Source organism: Haemorhous mexicanus, chromosome 5 (assembly GCF_027477595.1).
Source record: "Haemorhous mexicanus isolate bHaeMex1 chromosome 5, bHaeMex1.pri, whole genome shotgun sequence".
Lineage (NCBI taxonomy): Eukaryota > Metazoa > Chordata > Aves > Passeriformes > Fringillidae > Haemorhous > Haemorhous mexicanus.
In genome coordinates, this window is record NC_082345.1 from 54769104 (window position 1) to 54794113 (window position 25010).

At 41.2% G+C, this 25010-nt stretch overlaps 1 protein-coding gene across 1 annotated transcript; it reads left to right on the plus strand.

Annotated features, from left to right (window-relative positions):
- Positions 1 to 3817: 3817 nt before the first annotated feature.
- Positions 3818 to 12486, plus strand: LOC132328123 (hyaluronidase-1-like). Its single transcript, XM_059847891.1, has 3 exons — positions 3818 to 4765; positions 10834 to 10923; positions 12058 to 12486. Exons 1-3 carry the CDS (start codon positions 3848 to 3850, stop codon positions 12484 to 12486), a joined length of 1437 nt encoding a protein of 478 aa, XP_059703874.1. The 5' UTR covers positions 3818 to 3847.
- The last annotated feature ends 12524 nt before the right edge of the window (positions 12487 to 25010 follow it).

Below are 25010 nucleotides of genomic sequence, written 5' to 3' on the forward strand. Positions count from 1 at the left end.
TGAAAACATGATTCAGAATTTCCTGAATTAATAAAAAATTCTCATCGGCTTTGCCAGATTTGTGATCGGACCCCATTTCATTCATTTATGAAGAACTCATTTTTGTTTTTAGAATATAGAGCAGAAACTCTGAGAGCATATTCTGCTCTGAAAACACTGTAGCACCACAGAAAGCTATCTGCATGTTTGAGAAGTTAAACTGACCATGATAATGCATCATTGAAACAAAAAAAAAAAAAAAAAGAAAAAAAGGGAGAATTTGAACTGAAGTTGATAATGAGCTTCAGGGAAGAATTGTTAGTGTCTGTGCTCATTAAAAACAGGGATTAAAGCACTCCAATTAGTGCCCATGCATGAGAGTAAAAAGGACAAGGTCCAATGACAGAGCAATGGAAATTGTAATAAAAGATGTTTTGTTCTTGTTTAGAGGTTCCCTCACGCATTTTTGAAACAACAGATAATTTATTTTCTCATGATTCAGAACTATAGGCTTGTCTGCTTCTTTGAAAACTTGTTTCCCTTGCCTTCAGAAGACTTTTAAAAGATAAAGTATCTGTAATTAAATTCCCATCTGCAAATAACATCAGAATTAATTGCAGATTAATTAAACTATATTGGTACTTTTTCAAATGATCATCTTTTTATTCTAATTATCTCCCCTTTAAGGAACTGTGTACATGATAATGTCTCCTGTGTGGAACAAAAAGTAGCATGAAAAGTGAGATGCTTTGCAACAAACTGCAGTGCTTTAATTGCAGTGAGATGCTTTAGCCATCTAAAAGGTTATCTATGTTATCTATGCACTTATCATCTTATTTAGATTAATAGAGATCGCTGGGTAGCTAATTCCATGTAGCTTTAAAGAAGGAATTTACAGCAACTTTTGGAGGTATCAAGTATTCACTAGAGGATCCTGAATGACTGCCCTTAATCAGATCTTAACTTCTAGACAGCTTGAGCAGGATTAGACAGATTTCCACCTTTTTTTATTTTTTTTTGTGGGATTCATCTTGCAGGTGCAGAAATCTACATGTCTAGAATTGAGCAACATGTCAAGCCTTCTTCACAATTTCAAAGATTTGGTCAATCCAAATATTGAGAATTATTTGACATCTCCTGAGATAAACATTTTCATTTTGTCACTGATGTTTTGTCCTGAGTGATCAGCTCTGGGGGTGAGCCAGGTGACCTCCAGAGGTCCCTTCCAGCTCCAACCACTCTGTTATCTAAAGTCTTGTCAGGGGCTTTAAAATCTTGTCAGGCAACAAGAATTGCCCAAAACCTAAAAATACATGACTTAAAATTACTCTGCAATAATTTCTCATGACCTAACTCTGTTATGATTTATTATCTGCAATATTCTAATGTCTAGTGCTCTCAGATCTAGACAAGAACTGTATGTGTTAGTCATTAATATCTAAAAAATTATCTAATTCTATATACATAATAACACAAGGCTCAACAATACAGCATTTGGATTGTGGGAACAGGAAGATGGGATCTTTTCCCAGATCTTTTCTTGCACAGAAATTCACTAAAGCTATTTTCCTTTGTCCTGATGCTCTTCCCATTTCATCTGAGCTACCACTTTTTGGGAAAATTGGTGTTTATCTTATGGATTTGTTCACGTGTACTGCAAAGCAATCCAGTCCAAATCATGAAATAATCACTTACCAATGCAGTAAGATAATTTGCTACATCAAAGAAGAAATGCAGAGTACTGTGGTGTGTTCCTCAGTTTGTATAAAATAGGAAGGGAAAGGCAGTTTTTGCTGCTTTTCTGTTTGTTTGTTTGTTTGTTTGTTTGTTTTCTCAGGCCATGGCATTACTTAAATGATTATGTAAGACTGCAGGAAAATGGAGAAAAATATACCAGTTGCAAGCATAAGACTTCCTTGCAACAGATCAGTGCAGTGAAAATAACCTTCTGTCCTTTTTGAGCTGACAGGCTTTTAAGTGGTGTTGGCTTGGTGGCAATGGCCCATTTCACTCAAGGATGTTTTCCTTAATAGGATCTAGAGGATTTTGAACAACATTTCAAAACTTGGGTGCTAAATCTATATTTGGGTCTACAGAACAAGAATTCAGAGAGTGGTTGAGGAAACAACAGAGCATAACTCTCTAGCTTGGTAGTGAGGGCTTGTTCCTGGGAAATCCTGTGTCTTGCCTTCTTGCAGTCCTGCCTTTCACTCCCTACCCCAACCACAGTTCCATGCAAATTGCTTCCTTCTCATCTTGGGAAGCTGCTCTCATATCAGACCACAGGTGAGGGAGCTCAATGCTTTTCTGGGACTGAGGATGGAAAACTGCAAAACTGAGGGTAGAGAAGGGCTGTTCTATAGGAGACATGAAGACAAAGTAGAGTTTTAAGGAAAGGCAGAAAAGTAGGAGAGCAGTGTCAGACAGGAAAAGATCCATCAGACCCAGAGGACAGAGGAATGGCATGAAAGGACAAATGAAAAAGGAAGAAATCCTGTATTATATAATTTATTAAAGCAAACATATTTTCAAACAGGGGAAAACACTTCTACTCAGTGAGGAAATACCAGGGACAAGTAAAGCTAGACTTTACAGGCAAGGAAAGAAATCACTAAAATGGATGTGAAAATAGGGAAACATTCAGTTTCAGGACATTTAAAATTCAAGTGTCTGGTGCATGAATTGAACCTGCAATACACACAATGATTGCAGTAATTTAACATGTGCCTAAAATGGTGAATGATAGAAAATAACAACTGAGATTATAAACTATGTATATTCATAGAGAAACCTTTTTAATCATCTCTGTAGCATAAAAAGATCAGCAAAGAAATCAGAATAACAAACCCAGGACAGAGCTGAGTTTTGCTTCGTGGTGATGAGACTGGAGCAGAGACAGATTTTGGAGCAGAGGCAAATTTTGGAGCAGCCAAAGTGTGTCTGGGGTACCAGCAGCCTTGCAGCTCTGGCAGCTCCCAGAGTACTGCAGCCCCAAAACAGTGTGACTATCAGGGAAAATATCAGACCCTGAAAGGAAAAATTAATATGAATACCCCTCATTTCTAAAACTAGCCCCTTTTTCAGAGATACAGCATGTTCTTTCAGCTAATTCAGATCTGTTTAATGTAATTTATCTTCTTTAACATACAGATTTTTAATTTGTCTTTGGAAGAAGTAGCTTAGACCACTAAGTCATCAGTGGTATCCCTCTCCTAGCCTGCAGATTGATTATCACTCTTGCATCAATTCATTTAGAAAACGAAAATGAAATTCAGGGGTAGATAACAATATTTTCTTATCCTGAAAATTGCAGTTTCTGAATTATCTTCATTAATCTGTGTGAGGTAGAAGTGTCTGCCTTTAGTTTAAATTACCTTTCCTATTGTGACCATTTGAATATACAGTTAGTAAAGGCTGTAGCCCTGCTGTGATGATTTCTAGGCAAGTCAGACTGACCATAGTAGAGCTTGTTTGGAAGCTGAAATTTTGAATGAGTGCACATTCTTTTTTTATATTGTCATTTTAGGTTATTACTTTATTATCTAGTTTTATAGACATGAGGGAGCAAAAAAATGTTATGGAAACATCTGAAACAACTGCGTGTGGAGTCTGGGGAAAAAGGAAGTGAATTTTCTAGATAGTGTAGTCCATCAAAATGTTTTTCAAAGTATTTGAAATTAGTGTCCACTTTTACAAGATCAGTTTTGCACTTTTCTCTCTTTGAGCTCAGTTTAATGTTACCAAAACCAAATCAAACCAAAAGACATTCCCTTTTCATCAAATTTGCCTCCATGCTGCCCTTCTAACGTCTTACCTTGGTTTTGTCTTCAAGGGCACATCATAGCAGTTTCCCAGGAAAAGCCAGGCCATGGCTGCTCGGGTCAGGGCGCTGGCAGTGGTGGCAGTGCTGGCTCTGGCTGAGGCTGCCCTGCCCAAGCCGGCGCGGGCCCCCCCGGTGCTGCACAAGCCTTTCGTGGTGGTTTGGAACGCGCCCACCGAGCAGTGCCGGCTGCGCTACAAGGTGGACCTGGACCTCGGCGTTTTTGACATTGCATCCAACATCAATGAGACTCTCAGTGGATCCAACGTGACAATCTTCTACCACACCCATTTGGGATACTACCCCTACTACTCAGATAATGGAGATCCTGTTAATGGAGGGGTGCCCCAGAACGAAAGTCTCATCAAACACCTCAGCAAAGCCAAGTCTGACATTGACTATTGCATACCCATGAAGAAATTTCAGGGACTTGCAGTCATTGACTGGGAAAACTGGAGGCCCCAGTGGGATAGGAACTGGGGTAATAAAAGCATTTACAGAAATAAATCTCTCGAGATTGTGAGGAGACGGCATCCTCGGTGGTCAGAGGACAAAATTAGGAAAGTGGCGAAAGAGGAATTTGAAAATGCTGGCAGGAGTTTTATGAATAACACCATCCTTCTGGCTGAGCACATGAGACCAAACGGTTTGTGGGGTTACTACCTTTACCCAGACTGCTACAATTACGATTACAAAGAGCACCCCCAAACATACACAGGGAAATGCCCAGCCATTGAGTCTTTCCGCAATGACCTCCTGCTGTGGCTGTGGAAGGAAAGCACTGCTCTCTACCCTTCTATATACCTGGATTATATTCTGAAGTCAAGTCCAAATGCATTAAAATTTGTTCACTATCGGGTTAAAGAGGCAATACGTGTTGCCTCAATTGCTAGAAAAGACTATGTTTTGCCTGTATTTGTTTACTCCAGACCATTTTATGCCTATACTTTTCATGTTTTAACAGAGGTAAGCAGACAGACTTCTTTGAAAATGTAGAAATTAGAATAGCCTCTTAGAAAAAGTATGTTCTAAAAGCACTTACACATTTGTTTTTCATATTTAAGGCAGCCCCCTGAGAGGAAGTACTCTAGTCACAGTACAAAACTCTATGCCTTTCAAGAGTTAATATTGCAGTGGTTTGGTCTACCTTTGTGAGATAACATTGTATATTTTTAATGAAGGTGGTTTAGAAAGAAAGTACAAAGAAATATATTTCTTAAGGAAGTAATTTGTTTTCATACTTTTATTTTTTGAGGCAGCTTGTGAAATGAGCTTGACAGATACTGTGACATTTAAAATTAATTAGTGCAATGGAAAGATAAACTTTCATGAGAAAGGCTCTTCAGGGTTTTTTTGTTTCTTTATGCAAATGTAAATTCATTCAATATAGAAATAAACTAGTTCAAGTAAAGCAATCTGTCCTGGAGTTCCTAACTCCTACATGATGAGCATTGGCCATCCATCTCACTTTTCAGAAGTACAACATCTTCATGTCTAACATTTAGTGCTAAACTGTGGAGGCTTCTTATCAAAGAAACCCAGTTTCTGAGTCATGCAGTGTTCCATCAACCAGTATTCAAGTGCAATAAATATGTAGTGGCCACAACACTTATGGTAAATTATATATGTGCAAATCTCAGACTTTCTGGATATGTAATGATGATTGTTGCTCTGACTTTGTTTACGCACATAATAGAAACTCACAGACACTTATTCATTTCTCTAATAGTTGCTTCAAGTGCCAAAAGCTTTTCTTTGGTTTCTGTCAATTCCATGAGAAAGGAGAAAATCTAGGACAGGGAACTCATGAAAATAACACCTTGATGACAAAGGTCATCTGGGGGTGCTCCCTCCCTTTATTTTGTGGAGACCTGCATGAGAGATTCCTTTTAATGCTGCCAGAGACAAGTTCCTGACTCAAACCAGAACAGAAGAAAGGAGAGAAGTGGCAAGGGAAAAGGCAAAGTTCATCCAGTAAACCTGGAAAGAAGTGGGGCTTCAGCCTGGAGCTGGAGCTGAGGAGGTGCAGCAGATCCTGAGAGCCTGAGAAATGTTTCAAGCTGACACCAGGAAGCAAATTATACTTTCAGGCTGCCCCTGAAAAGCAAGTTGTACACGGAAGTAATTAGGAATTTGGTCTGGTTCATTTTCAGCAACCAGGAACTCTCTGGAGTTGTTTTCTCTGTGGAAATCACAGGTGCTAGCTGACTCAGAAATTATGGGCAGACAGGCCAGCCTAGTCCTGAAGGCAAGGAGTCAGGGGTCAGTACAGGCAGGAGTTCACCCAGAACAGCCCTCACTGAAGAACTCAGGCTAGGAAATACATAAGAATTCTTCAAATGCAGTCTGTAATAATACATTTTTATAAAATCAATTAGTCCCTTGATCAATATAAAAATACCATGAAAGCTATGAAAACTAGTATGCTGTTACCAGTTATGTGTTTGAAATCTGTGGTAGTAGATAGGTACTGTTTTACCTTAAACTATATTCTGAACAGTACAGTAATAATTTGGAGTGATACTCCTCTCAGGTTACATTCTTTAACTCACCAGCCTGCTTTCCAGTTGCATGTAGCCATTTACTTTTGGATGCTTGAAAGATTGCCTTACAACTTTAAAAAGATCTTTACATAGCCAGAGAAACATATTTGGATTATGCTCCACATATTTTCTAATAAGGACAGCATGGGCAGGGTATTCAACATAGGACAGGGTTTAACGTGGCCAGACTACACACATAATCTGTGAGAATAGCTTGGGGTCTGACAGGAACTTGCAGGGTTGTATTTAAAAACATAGAAATGATCAAAAAAATCATGTTCTTGCATTCTTTCATAACCCTGGAGCCACTGGGATAATTTAAATGTGGTTTTGTATGTTCACGTTTTAGACTAGGTTGGAGCTTCTCATCTGACCCATGTCAAGCCCCTAAGTGATGCTCACAAAATTACAAACAGGGCATGAAACCTCTGAGCTCCAGAAACAATGTGCATGAAGGTGACAAGGAGAGGTCCCAGGACAATGATATCCAGGCTAAATGGCCACAGAAAAATTGGGACAGTGGGCAGATGGGATAGTTACCTGACCTCTGGCAGGGACTTGGCCAGGACAACCACAGCCCTGCTCCATCGAGCTGTGCAAGAGCTGTGCTTTCTATTCCAACAGAAACACTGCTGACATTCAAGACTTGTGTGCAAGCCCTTCTGTACAACAAAGGGTTTATGTGAAATTGCACGGTGGAGTCAGAAAAAGTGGTTGTGAGTCAGAGTCACTGAGGGAGAGACACAGATCTATCAAACCCTCAGAAAGATGAAAGGCCCAGGTCCTGGACAGATGCTGTAGCTGTGTGTGCTGTACCTTTCACACTGACTGCATCTGGAAATCAGGTGAGTTGTGCATAAGGTGTCTGAGAAATTAATCCTGGTTTTTGTCTCGGAAACAATTTACAAATTCTGAATTGGGATCCAAATCATTGTGAAAGTTTTGTGTATTTGCTAGAAATGTGTATAAGCAGTTTGCCATCTGTAGGGTATTGAGAAACTTTCTGCTTAGACAATTCACTACTAAGCTTGTGGGGGAGGGAAGTCACACAGTAGCATCTGTGCTTCCTGACTAGATGGGTGAAATCATTAATAAAGCAGGATGACAACTGGCAAATGATTAATAATGGATAGCAATCCTGTTGTTCCCCTACAGTTAGTCTTTGATGACCAGGTGTGCATGTGTATAGAGACCAGCCCCTGCAACCATGCCAGGCTTGAGCTACTATTTCTGAATACAGAAAACTGTCTGTAACCAAGGCTCTTCAAGATTATTTTTCTTTCCTCAAAATGTAACTAGAACTGACTGTCTTGTGCCACGTTCATCTCGAGCTCCAAAACTAAAGGTTTAGCTCACCTCCTATTATTTTAAGGTCCAGTGCAGTGACTTGGGTGATCTAAATACAAAGGAACATTGATGGACAGTAGAGCCTCCGCCTCCCTGCCAAATCAGGTGTCCATTTGGGGATAGCCCAGCCTAGTCTTGAGGACCTTAGGTAGTTGCACACTGCCCCCAAAAGCTTGAACAAAAATGAGCATCACAAAGGAAGAGGCTCGTTGACTTGTTAATCATTTGGACAAATACCAGGTGCCAAAGTCTGATACAAGAAACAAATTAGGATTCCCCAGCTAGAAAAATGCTAAGATGATAACATTTAAAATATCTATTTTTTTAAATTGCATATTTTATTTCATATGAGGCTTTTATTACACTCTCAAAGAAGAGCCATTCCAGTGAGCCCCCACCAATGCCAAGCTGTGCTGTGTGAGAAGGGGCGCATGGTTCAGTCCCAAAACCAGGACTGATGTGTCTGAGGCTGCTGGTGTTCATGTGCCTCACTCAGTTCTTCATTATTAACACAAATTTATCATAAGCTGTAGTTGGCTTCCCACTTATTTCTCTTTCTCTCCTTTGAACATTCATTGAGTTGGTGCAAAGGGAAATGGGATCAGACAGAGATGTCATCTGAAACTTGAGGATGAATGTAACCCTCTCTGCAGGGTTATCTGGAGATTATGTATCAGACCAGCTCTTTCTATTTCACTCCTTCTGGGAAGGACTCTTAGCACCTGACCTTTGTTCCAAAGAATACAGAAAGAGGAAATGTGAGGTGTAAGTGTTTAAATGAAGTCCTATACAATATTTTTGTGGTGAGCTGCTGTTTTCACCAGCATCTAGCACCTGTGCAGGTGGTGTAAGAGTCCTTTAAGAATCCCTGGGAAAACATATCTTCCAATAAAATGCCAATTTATCTTAGCAGAAGATATGTGCTGAATTTTTCAGTGTTGTCAAGGTAGTAATTCTAGATTACTACCTTGGAGGTAGTAATCTAGAATTAGGAAAGGCAGGAAAGTGGGAGAGTAGCTGCCTCAGGGACCTAGGTGTGAAATTATCAGTGCCATTGGACTTCACACACCTAGAGGCCTGGATGAACTTTAAGGATTGGTTTTGTCAGTTTTATATACATAGGAATTAGACATGAAGTGTTGTAATATTTTTGTGGATCTGGTAAAACTAACAAAAGAAAGATGAGGAATATGGGGTTATAAAAACTAGATTTACTGACTTCTGGTCAAGCACTCTAATTCCCAGAGCATATTACTTAAAAAAATTTATGTCAGGGTTTTCTTGGGTTCTAGTTCAACCATCAATCCTAAATATTTATAGATTATTTATTCTGGTGGTCTGATAAGTTTTAATTCATTTTTTAATGAGATCTGAAATGTGTTAGTGCAAAATCACTCAAGCATCATGTGAATAATGTAGAATCACAGTCCAGTCTTTGCATCTGGGTAAACCTCATAAAATGTTTTGCAGATGATGAAAGCCTGGGAACCCTCATTACCAACACAACAGACTGAATTTCACATTATTTTAACATTTGATATTTTGATCTTTAATTAACATACTCTTTTTTTTTTTTTTAATGATTAATTAATCCCCATAGGAAATACCCATCCTCCTTAACCCCACTGAAAATAACAGCTGCAGTCCACACCACTGTCCTTTAAAAAGTACTACTGGTCTGTATGCTTTTAAGAGTAATGACAGTCTCTAAAAGACTGTTTGGGTGATCAGCAGAAACAGGAGCTTCAGGCAAGACCAGTTATATTTTAAATCACTCTGGACTCTGCACTAAGAGACAGAAGGCAAGCTCTATACTTCCAGACTTTTGCAGGTTCTCCGGATTTTCTTTTCCAAACTTTAGTTAAGGGTCAAAGCCACTTCTCATTCTGAATTCCCTGTAATTATCTTCAACTCTTCAGTGGCTTCTCCCTTTCCCACAACATTTATTTGTGCTTTTTCTGTATCTCTCAAAAGTTTCAGGAATGGAAATTTCATAACTATGTGTTGACAAATCAATGCAGGCCCACTTACACAGAGGAATATATTATTTAGTAGTAATTAATAATAACACGATTCTTCCACTCTGTAATTATGCTTTTCTAAATTTGCCGCCACCTTACTGAGATAATTTGTCTGGTATTTTTGATTGTTCTCTAGTTAGAGTTGCAAAGACTGTATAAAAGACCATAAGAATCTTTTAAAAGGAATTTTCTCTTTGTCAAAGTGAGAAATATTGTAATGTCTGTCATTACAAATACTGATCAGGAAATACCTTTTAATCAGTTATTGTAGACAGAAATGGTTTTAGATGTAATTGAGTATGCCTTGAAATTTGGGGGAAGAAGTTCCTTCCTACATATTTTTGAAGATTTAATTGTATTTTTCTGGACACAATATTCATAATCTCAGGGAATGGCTTTAAGACATTTGCAAGATACATTGCCATGTGGTTGGTAAGGCACTGGTGACTCCTATTCAACACGCAGGTTGCTGTGGTAGGGTTGTATTATTGTTAGTGCTATAAGTCAGCTCCTTATTTGCTCAATTATAAAAGTGGACATGGATAAATCAATATGCAGGTGTGTGCATTTGGTTTTTATCCCCCACCTGGCACTTTTATCAGGGAGAGAGGTTAATTTTTCAAAGCTATGTTTCTTGGACTTATGTCACTCATGCTGGTAGAAGCAGCAGCCCTGTCTGTAACATGGCTAAAGCAGCAGGAGTCAGACCCTCCCTAAAGCCATCACCTGCAGCCAGACACTGTAAGGGTGATCCATGATGTGTGATCAAACTGACCATCACTTGCCAAAAATGTTACCTAGGCAGGTTTGGTAATCATTCAAAGACTAGCACATAAAATAGATCACTAAATCCCTACTCCACTGGCTTGGCTGGAGGTATGCTTGTGAATAAATGACAAAGATTTCACTATTTAAGAGGCACACTGATGAATGCCACCTATGCAAACCTTTGTAGAGACACAAAAGACCTTTCTAAACTAAACCGTGATTTTATGGAGAAGAATATACCACAGGACCAATGTTCCCTCTGGGGGAAAAAAAAGAAGCGATGCCCATATCCCAGTATATTTTTTACTTTTGTATATCTGTTTTTCTCATGTGTGGATCTGGCCTTCTTTTTCAGAGGGATCTGGTCAGCACCATAGGGGAAAGCGCGGCTTTGGGAGCAGCTGGAGTTGTTCTCTGGGGCAGCATGCAGTACGCCAGCTCAAAGGTCGGTCAGATCAGTTTGCCAGTTCTTAGGAATCACCTCAATCACCTCAATCTTAGGAATCACCTCTTGTCTGGCACCACACCCTCCATATGTATCTTTATCAGTGCCATCAGCCAACAACGGAGGACGATGGCTCAGCACTACTTTCAGGTCTCATTAATTCTGTTAGGCTGAAAAGTCCTGTTGCTCCAGAGCACATTGCTTTGGGCAGGTCATTTGTAGCTCAGTGGAATAATGAGTCCAGGTGAGGAGAAAGATGTGTTTCAAAACAATGCCATACAGATAAAAGCACAGCTTGTTTTACAGTGTTCTGCTTTGTAACTACAGCAGTTATGCAGATTGACTGGGAAGGAATGGAGCCTAGAGGTGAGGTATTTTCTCCAGCTGCTAATGTTGAAATGTTACACAGAAAATAATGTCACAAGACAAGTCCTCAGCTGCTTCTCCCAGGTTCTTCAGATTTTCATAAATAAACCTTGATGAGATGGAAGGCAGGACTGGAGTTTCCCTGAAGGAATGGCAGGATAGCCCCCATTCCTAAACCTGGGCTTTGGTGCCCACTCTGCTTTTCATTCAGTCTGCTGTCCTACTCCTAAAGTCTCTGGCAAAGTACCACTGACTTGGTCAGAGGAACCAGGAAATCTGAACTGGAACTTTCTAGTTGCAATTGTAGCAGCTTCTGTGCTGGTTTATGAATATTATGTGGCTCCTGGTAAACAGAAGGTATTGGAGTGATCAGAGCCAGAGTGGTGACATAATTTGTGCTTTAAGACCTGTTAGTCCCATGCATTTCTCCTAATCAGCAGTTACCAGAAATCTCTACTTAAGGAACCAGTTAGTCTCAGATGTGAACCATACGAACTCTCTTTCTGCTTCCTGGGACTCCTCCCTATTCTCACACTACATGTTCCTACCAGGCACTCAAATAGTAGCTATAGTAGAGGTCATTACTTTTCTAATCTTGGAAATAAACTCATTTAAACCAAATAGCTCCCTCCACTATGTAAGTCCAACAAGATTTATCTCAATGGATTACTTTGAAGAACAGTTTAGTAATAGCATATTTTTAGACATAATAAACTTGAACATAGTGCTAGATACTAGAAATGTGTTGTGGTCTTTTATTTTTCACAGGAGAGCTGCTTAATGGTGAAGCGGTACATTGATGGACCTTTGGGGCATTATGTCATCAATGTGACCTCAGCAGCCAAGCTCTGCAGCAAAGTCCTGTGCAAGAAGAATGGCAGATGCATCCGCAGAAACAGCAACTCCTCCGCTTACCTCCATTTGTCACCCACAGATTTCAAGATCCACAACCATCACTCAGAGAGGGGCTCCAGGTTCCAGGTGACTGGTAAACCCAGCCTGGAGAGTATTGAAGCCATGAGGCAGAGGTTTATTTGTCAGTGTTACCAGGGCTGGACAGGAATATTCTGTGAACTGCCTGACCAAAGGCTATTGGAACACTGGGTTCGTGTAGTGTTTAGTAGATCAAGAAAACAAAGCCTTTTTGTCTTCCTCTTAGGAGCCATGCAGCTTCTTCTGCTTTGTTCTACACATTAAGGTCTTCTAAGACAGTTCAAGAGAATAAAAATGGTGCCTCTAAGAGTCCTGTTTCTTAAAAAAAAATATTGTAAAGGGAAAAGGCATTCTTGATTAAATGATTTTATTCTGTTTTAGTCATTTTCTACTCCTGGAACTTTTTTAGACATTAAAAATTTTGAAACCATTTTTTACCTGCTCCTTTACTCCTACCTTGTATTTCACTCATGTGTTTGACAAATAAAGATTCTGTTGTTGCAGTGGAAATTTTACCTGAGGAAAAAAGTTGAATGAACTTGTACAATGATTCAGCCATGTAGAAGTTTAAAAAGATGAACACAGAACCTCTTTGTTTTTGGAGATGGGTGATTTAACATGGTGATGAGGAGAGTCTTGTGGACCAGGGATTGGGACCTGTTCTCTGCAGCTCTTGCTGAAATCAAGTGGTACATTGTGTGAGCAGCTGCACTGTGTTCAGAGCCACATCCATTGATCCTACTGCTTCTGCATGAGCAGTGTGAGGAGTATAGAGTCAGACATCAGCACATGCTTTTAAAAATTTACATTTCAGTGTTCTGAGGTGTATTGGTATTTCCAGTACTAGTGTTCTGCCATCAGTTTCAAAGATTCTGTCTGACTGAACATCTCTGCAATTACTTTTAGGTGAGGTGTTCTGAGCTCTGAGAGCAGCATTGGCAGCTGGCACCCAGCAGTGCTTCTGCCTGGGCAGGAAGTAGGGAAGTGCTTCTTTTCTCACCCCAACCCCTTGGGAAGGAGGTATCCATGCTGCCTTTGGAGCTGCTGCAGGTCTTTGCTTTCTGCTGGCCGGTCAGTGAGTGGGAAATGAGAACAGGCTGACAGATCCTACTGTCAGTGTGCATTTCCCTCAGCAGGTCAGGAGAAAATGAAGAACTCTATTCATTGAAATATTTTGGCTTGCAGCCTTTGGCTTCAGATGAGAACCTCTCTGAAGGTGGTATAGCTTAATGAACTACTGATTACTGGTTAATTTAGCGTCCATAACACACTGTTCTGTCGGGCTGTGCTGTGTCCATTTGCAGTTATTCATTGATTCACGTTCATGTGTGAACAAATGTATTCCATCAAAGACCTATCTGTCTTCAACGTAGCCTTTCAATGTAACAAACAATGGATGCCTTCACTGAATTGAAGACAAGCCCGAGAAATTTCCTACACCACTCTGACTTACTAAAATAATTTTATTTGAGATTTTTGTATGATGAGTTGGACTGAGTATTGTTCCAGATCATGGACACAAACCCACATGTGGGTCTAAGACCTCTTTTTTGCCCTTACAAGTGTCAATACTGATCATCTGTGGCCTGACTACATCACTCACATTACGCAGTACCCTACTCCTGTACCAGTTTGATTAACATCAGCAGGGCTATATGGAGAAGATACTCAACTGGATAAGGAGGTCTGAATGATGTCTCTATGAATTATAATCTGCTGTATTCTCTGTAATCTCTTTATGTCTTCATGGTAACCCCACCAAACAAAAACTCTCTTTGCTTTGCCCAGACCTGATCCACAGCTGGTGTGAAAGGTGATGCTCAAGTTCACTTGAACCAAAGATCCAGCTCATTACAGACCTGCAGTGGATGTTAAGCCTACCTTTAAACCTAGACACTGAAATTGTACAGACTTCAGTTGAGACTGAGTGACTTGGGGCCTGTAGTGAGTCATTGTAATGTCATGTGCTGAGAAGCTCCAAGAGAGCTTTGCCACTGACCTTTTGCTTTGTAATGTGTAACAGCAATGGATGGCAGCAAAAGTAAAGGTAAAAAATTTCCTCATTTTGGTGGGGTAGAGGAAGAATTAAAACTGAAGTTTAGAAAAACTAACAGCTATTAAGAGCTAAGCCTTTAAATTGAAGTTATTATGTTTACCTTATAAAACATTATATCTATATCTATAGATATATTCTACTTTAGCTTCTTTATTCAGTTCAGATTTTTTTAAACTTCCAGGGAATTTACACCTACTTTAATATCTTGAAAGCACAGAAACTATTAGCCAGTTTTGCTAAATACCTGTCACCAGTGTTGGTCTGTATTTAGACTGGATGCTCCTGATTTGTGTAATGCTGTCCCACAGAGCTGAAGTGAAAATGTTGTAATGCTTATGCAGTGTGTCAGTGAAATATGTTTATAAAATGTTCTGTGTCACTTCATAATGTGTTTTCATTATTTCTGTATGCGTATAAGAATAAACGATGTTGAGATTTAAGTAGATTATTTACTTGGGTAGTATAAATTTAATTAAAATGACATAAGGTCTTCATCAGCTAAAGTTCTGGTAATTTGTGGGAAATTTATGCAAACTAAGCATATGCTGTGGGTGAAATGTCCATGTTCATGATTCAGTCTGTGCTGAATATCCTGTATGAGGAAATGCTGGTAGAGACCTGTACAAGTGCATAAGGCTCTGTCAGGTTATGTCAGGTCTGAATTTGTCCAGTGGTTCTTTAGCCCAGGGTACAATTTCACACAGAAGAGTGTATGAGTGTCTGTGGTAGTACATCTATCCAGACACAAAGGCTTTTGAATTTAGGTCATGTATTTCTGCAAAGAGCTGTGAGCCCAGTTCTGCATCTGCCTCACAACATTGTCTTAGGTAGAAGACCAAAACCAGAACTTGATCTAGGCTTCTTAATACCTATTAAAGGAATCAAGTACTTAAGTGAATGTAATTTTACAATTTATTTTCTATTTCACCAAGTTAGAGCCCTTTCTTTTGTGAAGAAAGCAACATTTACCATTCAACAATGTCCCTGGAAGAGGTGGAGTTGGAGGTAGCCCTGCTGGTGACTGAGGACAGGTAGAAGTTGCACATATGAATGTAAGGTATCCCATGTCTTGAGTGCTCCCATGTGGACCACCAACTACCCCAGTCAGTACCAAAGGTAGGATATATCTGATTCCTTAGCTCCACAAATCACCTTACAGGACAGGGTCACTATGTGGTGCTACATTAGTGCCCTTTACCTGGCAGAATCCAGGGGGGGATCCTGCCAGGTTGGTTGGAGACTGATGCTAGGCAGGATCACAGAGCATGTATCACATGGAGAAATGTGAAATATCATCAAACCCTTGGTAACAAGCAATTTTTTTCCCTTCAGTTACCCTTAAATTAATACTACTCTTACAATTAAACTGTGAACTAATTGGTTCACTTAATACAGGTTGTACAGTTCAGTCTTTGGAGAGACACCATCCAGCTTGTGTCTGTAATACAACTATTGGAGAAGGGAGAGTTTGAAGCAGCAGAGAACACTTACCATGATCTTAGCTGGAACCAGTTCTTAAACCATAGCTGATCCTTGGAAATAGATATTGATTTCCAGAGACAACAGAAATAGGAGTTTGTTTTATTTTACCTGAACCACTTCTGCTTCAAGATGATCATGGACCCAGACCCCAGTTCTTCCTAAATGCTGAGCTGTAGACTCCCCTAATTAGCTGAGGATAAGCAATACGAACACACTGACAGGCTTTCAGCTTTTATCAAGTTTTCTGATTTAGAACTCAAAAACTTTGAAATTTGGGGAAGCATTATGCTCATTTCCTATTTCTCTCTCACCACAGGTGAGTGTTGCACTTAGTAAAATTTATATTTTGAGCAACTCATAAAATATAGAAAGCCTGAGACTCATTTTGTTCCACTTCAGTCTGACTGGTAAATGTGTGGGATTGTGGTTTGAACTTGACCAGCTTTAGGTGCCACTGGCATCATCTTTCCACTCCCAAACTTTCCTCTCACTCCCATCTATCCGTCATGATGTGCTGTTCCCTTCTTTTGATGGCACAGCTGCTCGGGGATCCTTGACCTGGTCTGGATTGGGAAACCCACCAGGTCAAATGCTCCTTTGTTAAAATACAGGTGCTTTCCCACAATGCTTTTTTTTCTGAAAGTCATGTGAATTCCTCTATCTGACTCACATGGTTCTGCCCATAATGTTGAGCCAGGGCTAAGGAAGTGGACAAAACCCACAAGGAAGTGGTAACAAAGCCATAAGCTGAGTATTGTCACCCAAGACAATGAATTGTGAGTAAGCAGCCTTGGTATGCAGTTGGCAGAATCTGTCATGGCTCACCCAGCTCAGTGGTGGTTGTGTGTGTGGCAGGGGAAGGGCAGTGCCTGGAACCCCTTGCCCTCCTCCCTGCCTCCATGGGTGACAGCAGGCAGCACATCCTCCCAAGGATGGGGACACTGCCATGGCAAGGCACTGCTGGACTCCCCCAAAGCTGAGGGCTACTTGCATTGATCAGCCCAGACCTTGGTGCCTCACAAGATGCCAAAGTCAGGATAAGTAAAACTCTCCTGGCATGGCCCAACTCAGGAACACGGATATTTAATGCATTTTCTGAAGTACCCTTTTGCCACTGAGTCTTAAGGTTGAAAAAATATGAGAAAGGCTTCTTTGTGTTTCATCAGCTTTTTCCAAATGCAGTGTTCTCAGCTAGGGTCAGTGGCTTTGTAAGAATGGGAATGATAGGATTGTTTAGAAAGGAGCTAACAGCTCCCACCAACAAAACCAACAGAATGAAATCTCAGACCAGTTGGGACTTGTAATGCTGCACGTAAATACATTTTTGTATACAAATCTTCTTTTAAAACTCCTTGCTAAGATTAAAAAGATGTTGCTTAAATTAAAAATTATATCAGTGTTGGACTGAAACCATTTGTTGTAGATAATGAATTAAATTTGCACATCATGCACAATAAGGGTACATATGAAAGTTTTTTGCCAAAGAAAATTTGATGTTTAAGATGCTGTGGCAGACACAACTTCTCTTTTCTTTATCTTTCAGGAAAACTGATTTCTTGCCAATCTGTGCTAGACTCAGAGGGTGGGAGTTTTTGCAAACACAGGTGTTTGCAAACACAGGTTACTCTAAAAACAAGTTGGAAATGGTAGTTCTGCACACTTTGAAGAACCATACTGACTGGGAACAGTTCAGCTTCTCAGATACAAAAGTTCTATTCTGCTAAAAGCCTAAGGAAAAACAATGCTGTGGCATGCTGCTTAATGAATTGAAAGCCCCTGAGTTGTTCTTACTCAGCCATGGCACCATGTGCCTTCCGTAGCATGAGGCAGTAAGGAGCAGCTAGAGGTCCCATTAGGAAAGAGGGGAGAATTCCTTCAGGGACTTCCCAAACTAAGTTTGATTTAACTTTGAGAGTTAACTTTGCTGCTTTTAACAGTTACAACAGACCAGATTATCCCTTGCTGAATGTCAACAGAGTAATTCCATGGCGACATGTTTCTGATTCAAGGAATACCTTGTTTAAGCTGTAATAAGAAAACAAGAGAATATGTGAATATGTGTTGATATCCATAGATATCCACATGCACATGTAAATGAGACTATGCATGTTCATACTGGTCTTTATGTGTCTGTGAGTTCGACTCAGAAGCAGCAGAACATTTCTGAGGGGTGTGAGAGTTTGATTTCTGCCTGGCAGGAGCAAGCTTGGAGCAGTTGCATAACCTTATAGCCTGGCATGCATGGCCTGTGCTGCTGCACAGATTATGTCTATTACGTAACCCCTTTTACACAGGAAGCTAACAGCATCTAACCAGCTAAAAATAAGCAGACTTCTATAATTTCAAACAACAGTATTTTAAACTTCACTTAGGTGGTCGCTTCTGTTTCAACATTAAATCTGGCCTCTTCAAAAATTTTATTGATTTTTTGACTGGGGTGATATTTTAACACACTGGCAGCCTGTTTTCTCAGAGAAAGTCAGAGCTCCTTTGTCATTTTCCCATTACAGCAAAAACTTTACTAGCTTTTGTTTAAGGAGCTCTCAAATGTCTATGAAAACAAAGCAGCCTAGTGCATCAGTCCTCTTTTTTTTCCTCAGATAGTCAAGAAGTCTCATATTTGTGGGCAATTTTTGGAAAAATTATGTTTGTTTTCAAGGTAGTAATAACCTTCTCAGTCAATTAGACAGCAGATGATTAAGAGCATGTTTTGTATTGCTTCTTCCAATCCTGAGTTTGCATGGTAGAACTAAAAGCATTTCGTTTTTCCCTCTGCTGAAGGTGGTCCTTGCCCTAGCCTTGTTTCCACATGCCCTGTGTACTATGGAAACCCTGCAGGGCTGACAACTCCCTCCTGGACAGCAATATGGTCAGTGGCTCATGGACACACAGGACAGCTGGATTTTTTAGCTGACACTTGCATTCACCTTGTGTTGCTACTCTTGCCCTCCAAGTGTGGCTGCACTTGCCTGTTCCCATCATGAGGAGAAGTGAGCATTTTAATGCCCAGGGAATCTGCCTCTCTGTTTCTGCAGGTGCCTCCCAGTGGGAATGTTAAAAAAGGCTCATGCCAGGTATTGCCTCTCCCTTGCCAGGCTGTCTTAGCTCTGTGGCACTGAGCTAAGGCACCCAAAGCACTGGCAGGGCAGTTTGATAGAGGATTTCCCTACATGGGAGACCAAAGGCCCTGGTGATGATTCTGATCTTCCTCCAGTGGGACCCAGGGATGGGGGAATACTTCTCCCAGGCAAGATGCAAGCTGGCTTTGGTAGGGACAGGACAGAGGCAGGGCCAGTGCAGGCCACTCACTGTTCTGTCAAAGGTGCATCCTCAAGCCTCATAAAACTGAGTCAGGCTCAAAGATCCCACAGAGACCTTGAGTACCTGCAATGGACAGTGATCCTCTTTGCATGGAATTAATTAATACAAGCATGAACTGACGTCCTTTGGAAGCTTTGGACTGCTCCTTCGACAAGTATCCTTTTCTTGAGTGTCAGCATCAAACTTCATGGTGTGGAGTTTGGGCATTTTTCTAAATCTAGAAGTAGGGAGGAATGAGACAAATTCTCCTTGGGCCTCCACAGGAGTTCAGGTACCAATACACCTCAATTTAGAAGGGGTAATTATGTGTAAGCACCACTGTTGTATTCATATCTCAACAGCCATTCACAGGTCAGAGCATACTTGGATTAAAACCCAATAATAAGCCAACCTGATTTCACTGAACATGTTAATTTGAGTGGTAGAGCTACTTCACTTTTGGCATTAACCTCACCAGAAAAAAAATCACCCATTTTAGTTTTGTTTTGCTTTCTCCTTTCTTTAAGGGGCATAACCTCATCTGCTGCAAGACAGTTTATCATCATAGACTTGGAGTAGCTGAAAAGCAGACATGAAATATTCAAGTTTGCTTTGTTCACCCTTGGAATTTTCCTTTCAGACAGGTGTTAGTCCATTAGTTTCCAGCACCCACCAGCTGCTATAAGGACTGTAAGTAGCAGTTCCTGGAAATATGCCCTCTGTGCTCCATGCAGTGAGCCAGCAGGTCCTGTGACAGCTGATGAGAGCTAGATGAAAAGCCACAACAGGGGCATGGCCACTGCGGGAGGCTCATTAGGTTTGTTCAAAGTCTCCATCCATACATGAGGCTCACCCAGGTTTACATGAACCCTGGTTTAAAATAATTGCAATAATCCCTTAGACTAACACTGAATTGTTGTATTTTCTGCAACACTAACATTTAGCTCTAATCTAATGCTCAGCTGGTGGGAATGAAAAAAAATCAACCTTTTTGTTGTTATTGTTGTTGTGTTACAGATATTCTGTAGGAGTAGGAAGAGAGGAATGTCACCCATATCTGCTGGCACTGGGTGCAAGCTGTAATCACTCCACTTTGTGTGTGGGTGCTTGTTCTGCTCAGTTTGGAGGCTGATCTTACCCTACTTCAAATACACAGCAACTCTGCTGGACCCCAGGAAGGGTGGTGGGAGGGGAGTCAGCTCCTTTCTGTAGCACAGGGCTAACCTTCTGTTTAATTTCCATGAGAAGAACACGCTTGGAACATTAAGCGTCACTGGTTTAGTTTTCATTTAGGATTTGCCTTACAATTGCACCAGGAAAGTGGGCAGAGAGGAAAGCTGCTTCTCAAAAGAACCAATTCAGCACAATTTAAAATGTTACGAGCTGTAAGAGAGGCAGAGGGAGAGTCCAAGCAGTTCTGATGCTTTTAAATGGACATTTTTCCTAATGCAGCCTGAAGTCAGGTGGCAGGCTATGCTGGATTGTGGTCCTCTGAGCACATGGCCCATCTCCACTCTTTGCAGTGTGGGTGTTTTTAACTGCAGGTAAATGAGCAGTGTGGCAGGAAACCTGGGCATCCTGGCAGCCAGCTGAAGCCCACTCCTGAACAGTTTTTATCTTGAGGCTGATATACCCTCAAAGAATGTGAAACTTGCTGTACACATGCAGTAATCCTTGCCATTTTTAATATGCTATACCCCCTGAAGACAATAGAGTAGCAATGCAGCCCACTCAGGCTGCTCTAGAACTCAGGCCATTGTGCTGACTCTATAGTGTAAGCATGCAAAATATAGCTCCTAGTGTGAAGATTGTCATCTTTGGAAAAGGCAGGTTCTGGAAAGCCTCTGGGCTTAAAACAGGTGTGAAATTGTGCTATTGACCACTGAGAATCTTGTAAGGCTGGACATGGGCCAAAGAGGCTTCGTGATTATTTCAGTGTATGCAGAAAATGACCCAGTCACTGGCATGAAGAGCATGAGGAAAGTACAAGCTGAGCAGAAGGACTGCTTCCATGGATATTTCAGAGGGGCATTAAATCAGTGCATCAAACCATCTGCCTTTTGCTAGGACTAAGCATGAGTCTAATCTCCCAGGCTGGACCACTGTCAGGTGCAATTGTCTGCAGATGAGGAGACATTTATGCAGCAGGAAGTGGGGGACATTTTTAGATTCAAAAGTCCAGCTATCTAGTAGGCCACCAGAATGCATTTATTCTCATGTAAATAATAAGAAAAATTCATTATAGTAGCAAAAGAAGATGAGATGACAGAGGCCAAATGATTGTCCTGATGAGTCCAACACACAGTTGTAGCTTGTCTGCTAAAATGTGATCTCTCTCTCCACAAAATTGCCTTCCAGCAATTCAGCATTTTAGCTTTTGATTAATTTTCAACTAATTCCTTACAATGCAAGGGAAATAGCTCTATTGTATCAGATTCATACTTCATTTTGTAGCATTTTGAGGAGGCCTTGCCCTAATTTTGAAATGTCCCTCAGAAGTTAATGCTGCTCAGCTTTTCTAGCACCTTCACCAGCATCAGTGAAGGACTGTACTAAAAGAGTTTGAATCTTGGCTATAATCAGCCCCAGTGTCACTGGGTCAGGCAGATGAGATCCATTTTATTATTACTATTATTTATTTTCTTTCCTCCATTTTTATTATCTGTTATGCTGCATATGCCATCCCCTGCAGAATTTCAGTGAGGCAAATCACTCAAGGTTGCCTTGATCTAGTAAGCCTCCGTGCATATGAGGAAAGGTAGAGAGAGCTGCAGTGCATCCTGCCACGCCCTCCTGCCTGAGGCTGCTGCAGGCTTGGTGGCTCTCAAGGTCATTTCCTTTGCCACCAGCCCCCAAGCACATTGCCACCAAATCTGGGTCCAGCACAGACAGCAAAATTCACTGCTGACAGCATGACTTCCACTGGAAAAAAACTCATTCCATCATCAGACTTCTGAGTGTATCAACTTTAGCTTTGCTGATAAAAAGTCAACAAAAGGATTATTTTGTAAAAATCCAGGGATTTTGTTGGATCTCTGTGGGTGTGAAAATTCTTCTTTCAAAAAACATTCTTGTCTTTGATAAGAGCATTTGGCAACTGGCTTGCCTGTTGAGACAGCCTGGTTTAAGTCCACCAAGGCTGTGGTATTTCAATGCCATATTGTTGTAGAAGGGAGAAAATATCAGTGTTTATTCTTAATTTTTGTAATCTCTTGGTATGAATAGTGTAACATCACTGGAGTAGTTTTTCTGTTACAAGATAGATGACAAAGCTTGAAAATAAATTCCTGTGTTCTAGATTAATTTGGGGAGAGAGATACAGTGTTTATATAAACTGATGAATGTTTAGTCATTTTCTTATCATTTTGCCAGCTATTTTTTTTCAGCAGTATCTTTTGTTTTGGTTCAAGTATTTCTCTCTATGTGTCTTCATTTCAGAACTGCCTTTTTAAAGCTGATTTTGCTTTGTCTTAGCTAGAGCTGTTTGCCACAGTTTCTACTTTCTCTGCATTGGAAGTTGCTGTTCATTCTGCATTTTCACTGTCAGCTGGATGCCAAGATGGGCTTCCTCTGTGTTCCCCTTCCCAAAGGAAAATCTAGTTAGCAGAAAGGGTATGTCCACTATGATAGATACAAATGAAAGAATTCCCAAGCAAAAAGAGGAGGATAATCTTTTAGCAACCCTGCACACCTGGAAGCAATTTTGAAAAGTCTAGGGAAAGGGAAAAATATTGAGCAGAGCTTGGGCACATCCTTTCTTCATGTTGCAAACAAGAGACTGTTTTCAGATGGAGCCTGTGTGTGTGTTGTGGCTAAATGGATCAAATAGAATAAAATTAGAAGTCAGAAGTCGATTATTTGCCATGACACTAAATAAAAAAGGGCAACCATTTCCTCCTTAACAATAGAGCTCCTGCAAATATCTTTCAGTGCTAAGTTATCCAGGAAAGGTTTCTCTCAGGGGTCATGGTGGTCTGCCACTTTGCAGTCTTCAGTAGCCTCTAATGATATTGTGGTTGTTATATCGTTGTTGCTGCTGCTATATTTATTATTATTATTTTCTTCAGCTTGCTGATACTTTGCCCTGTGCCAGCTCAGAGGACTTTGGAGCAGCATGAACTAAAGCCTAGGGCTAATTAGCCCCTAATCCTGCCTGAAGGGAGATATGTGGACCCACAGTGTGGGAGAGCTTCCCACTGGCAGGCAGATCCCACGTGGTGAGCCCCATGGGTTTTGGGGAGATGCCACGAGGTGGCCGAGGGCATGGCTGCCTGCCAGTGCAGAGCAGTGCGTGGGAAGTGCTCCCTGGAACCAGACAGAAATGACCTGAGGATGTGCTCAGCACAGGTGTGACACCTCCCTGGGCCAGTCTGTTACAAACGAGGAAGCAGAGGGTGGTAGCACAGGGAAACTCACTGCAGTTTAGAATCACAATGTGAAAAACAAGCAATTGTAGGGATCTGCTGCCCTCTGGCAGGATTTTTTTACAGCTCAGGTTTTCTGTGAACTGCAAGAACAGTGCTCAGCAATAGCGCCCCAGCACAGCAAGGTCTGCATTTTCCATCTGTTTTTTTGCCAAAGCTGCTGATCAGCAGAGCTGCAGCCTCCATGGAACCCTCCTGGAAAGCCAGAAGTACATGTTGATCCCAGGCATGGGCTGGTGTAAGGAGCAGGGCTGCTGGGCTGGCAGGAGGCCCCTGCCCCTTTTTTCCATCTCTCAGCAGCTATGCCTGACTCTCTAAAGGTAGTCCTTTTGTTGATTGTCTCCTCAAAAGAGCAAACTCATAATCTTCCAGTTTTGGCTGTGCAGCCTTTTGGTGAGAAATTCAGTTTGGCCTCCCTCTAATGCTGACAAGCCTTGAGTGGCTTTGCCAAGTTTGAGTTCTAGTATATACTTTCTGAGAGATATTCAGGCTAATTTTCTTTAACACCATTTTCTAAAAGGCTCAGTAAGGCTGCTATGGCACCTGTGGGTATGTGGGTACAGAGTTTGACAGCCTGAGTCTCATGGGGTGAGATTCTCTGACAAAACCTCGAGTTCTGCAGTGTCTGCCCCATCCTGCACTGCTCCTGTGTATGGGCTGCCTGCTCAGCAGGAGCAACAGGAACACCTTGTGTGCTGTAAAACAATCTGGTGCCTCAGACTGTCAGAAGATTATATCCTAAAACCATCAAAGGCTCATTAGAAATACCTAGTTTGGTTACCTTGGATGTTGATGGTTTTGATGAAATTAAGTTATGCTAGGCTTACCCTAAAACAGCAGAAAAAAGGGGGACTGGGGAGGCCCATAAAAGTGCCTCAGGTGCATAGATATTCCTCACTGTTTTTCTGGTTTGAGAGAAGGGAAGGATAGCATAGCTACACTATTCCCAGCAGTACATATGTGTGGTGTTGTGTGTTTTAAAAGATTGTTAATATTGGTTCTGTTAATAGTTTCCTGTTTGGAAATGGTTTGGTCCTCCCTTCCCCTCTGTGGTCCCCTCATGATGGTTCATTCCAAGTTGTTTACCGCCTACCTTTCCCGCCAGTGGCCTGTCCCTCAGAGTGATTGCTCCTCTGCTCCTCCCCTTCTGCCCTTATAAGTCTCTTCCCTTGCCTATGGTTGTTATATTCCCCTCCTGTCTGTTATTGTAACCAACCCCCCTTTATTTCCAGAATTTTCTGTATCAATCATCCCCACTCTGTTACATGATTTGCCTCTGGGGCTTCTCCCTTCCTCTGTACAATCCTCATAGGTTCAGCTGTGATTTACATTCTTCCCCTGCCCTGAGCTTCTTGGTTGTTCTGTATCTCCTCCCTTCACGCCCTTTCCCTTTATCAGTGTCTCCCCAAGCCTTTGTCTTCTGACACTTGTCCCAGGACCCATCCGGGAGTAAAACTTCCTTGACACCCATACAAGTGTCTACTCTTTCCTTCCTTTACCTTGGGACTTCGTAGCCACACTCTCGT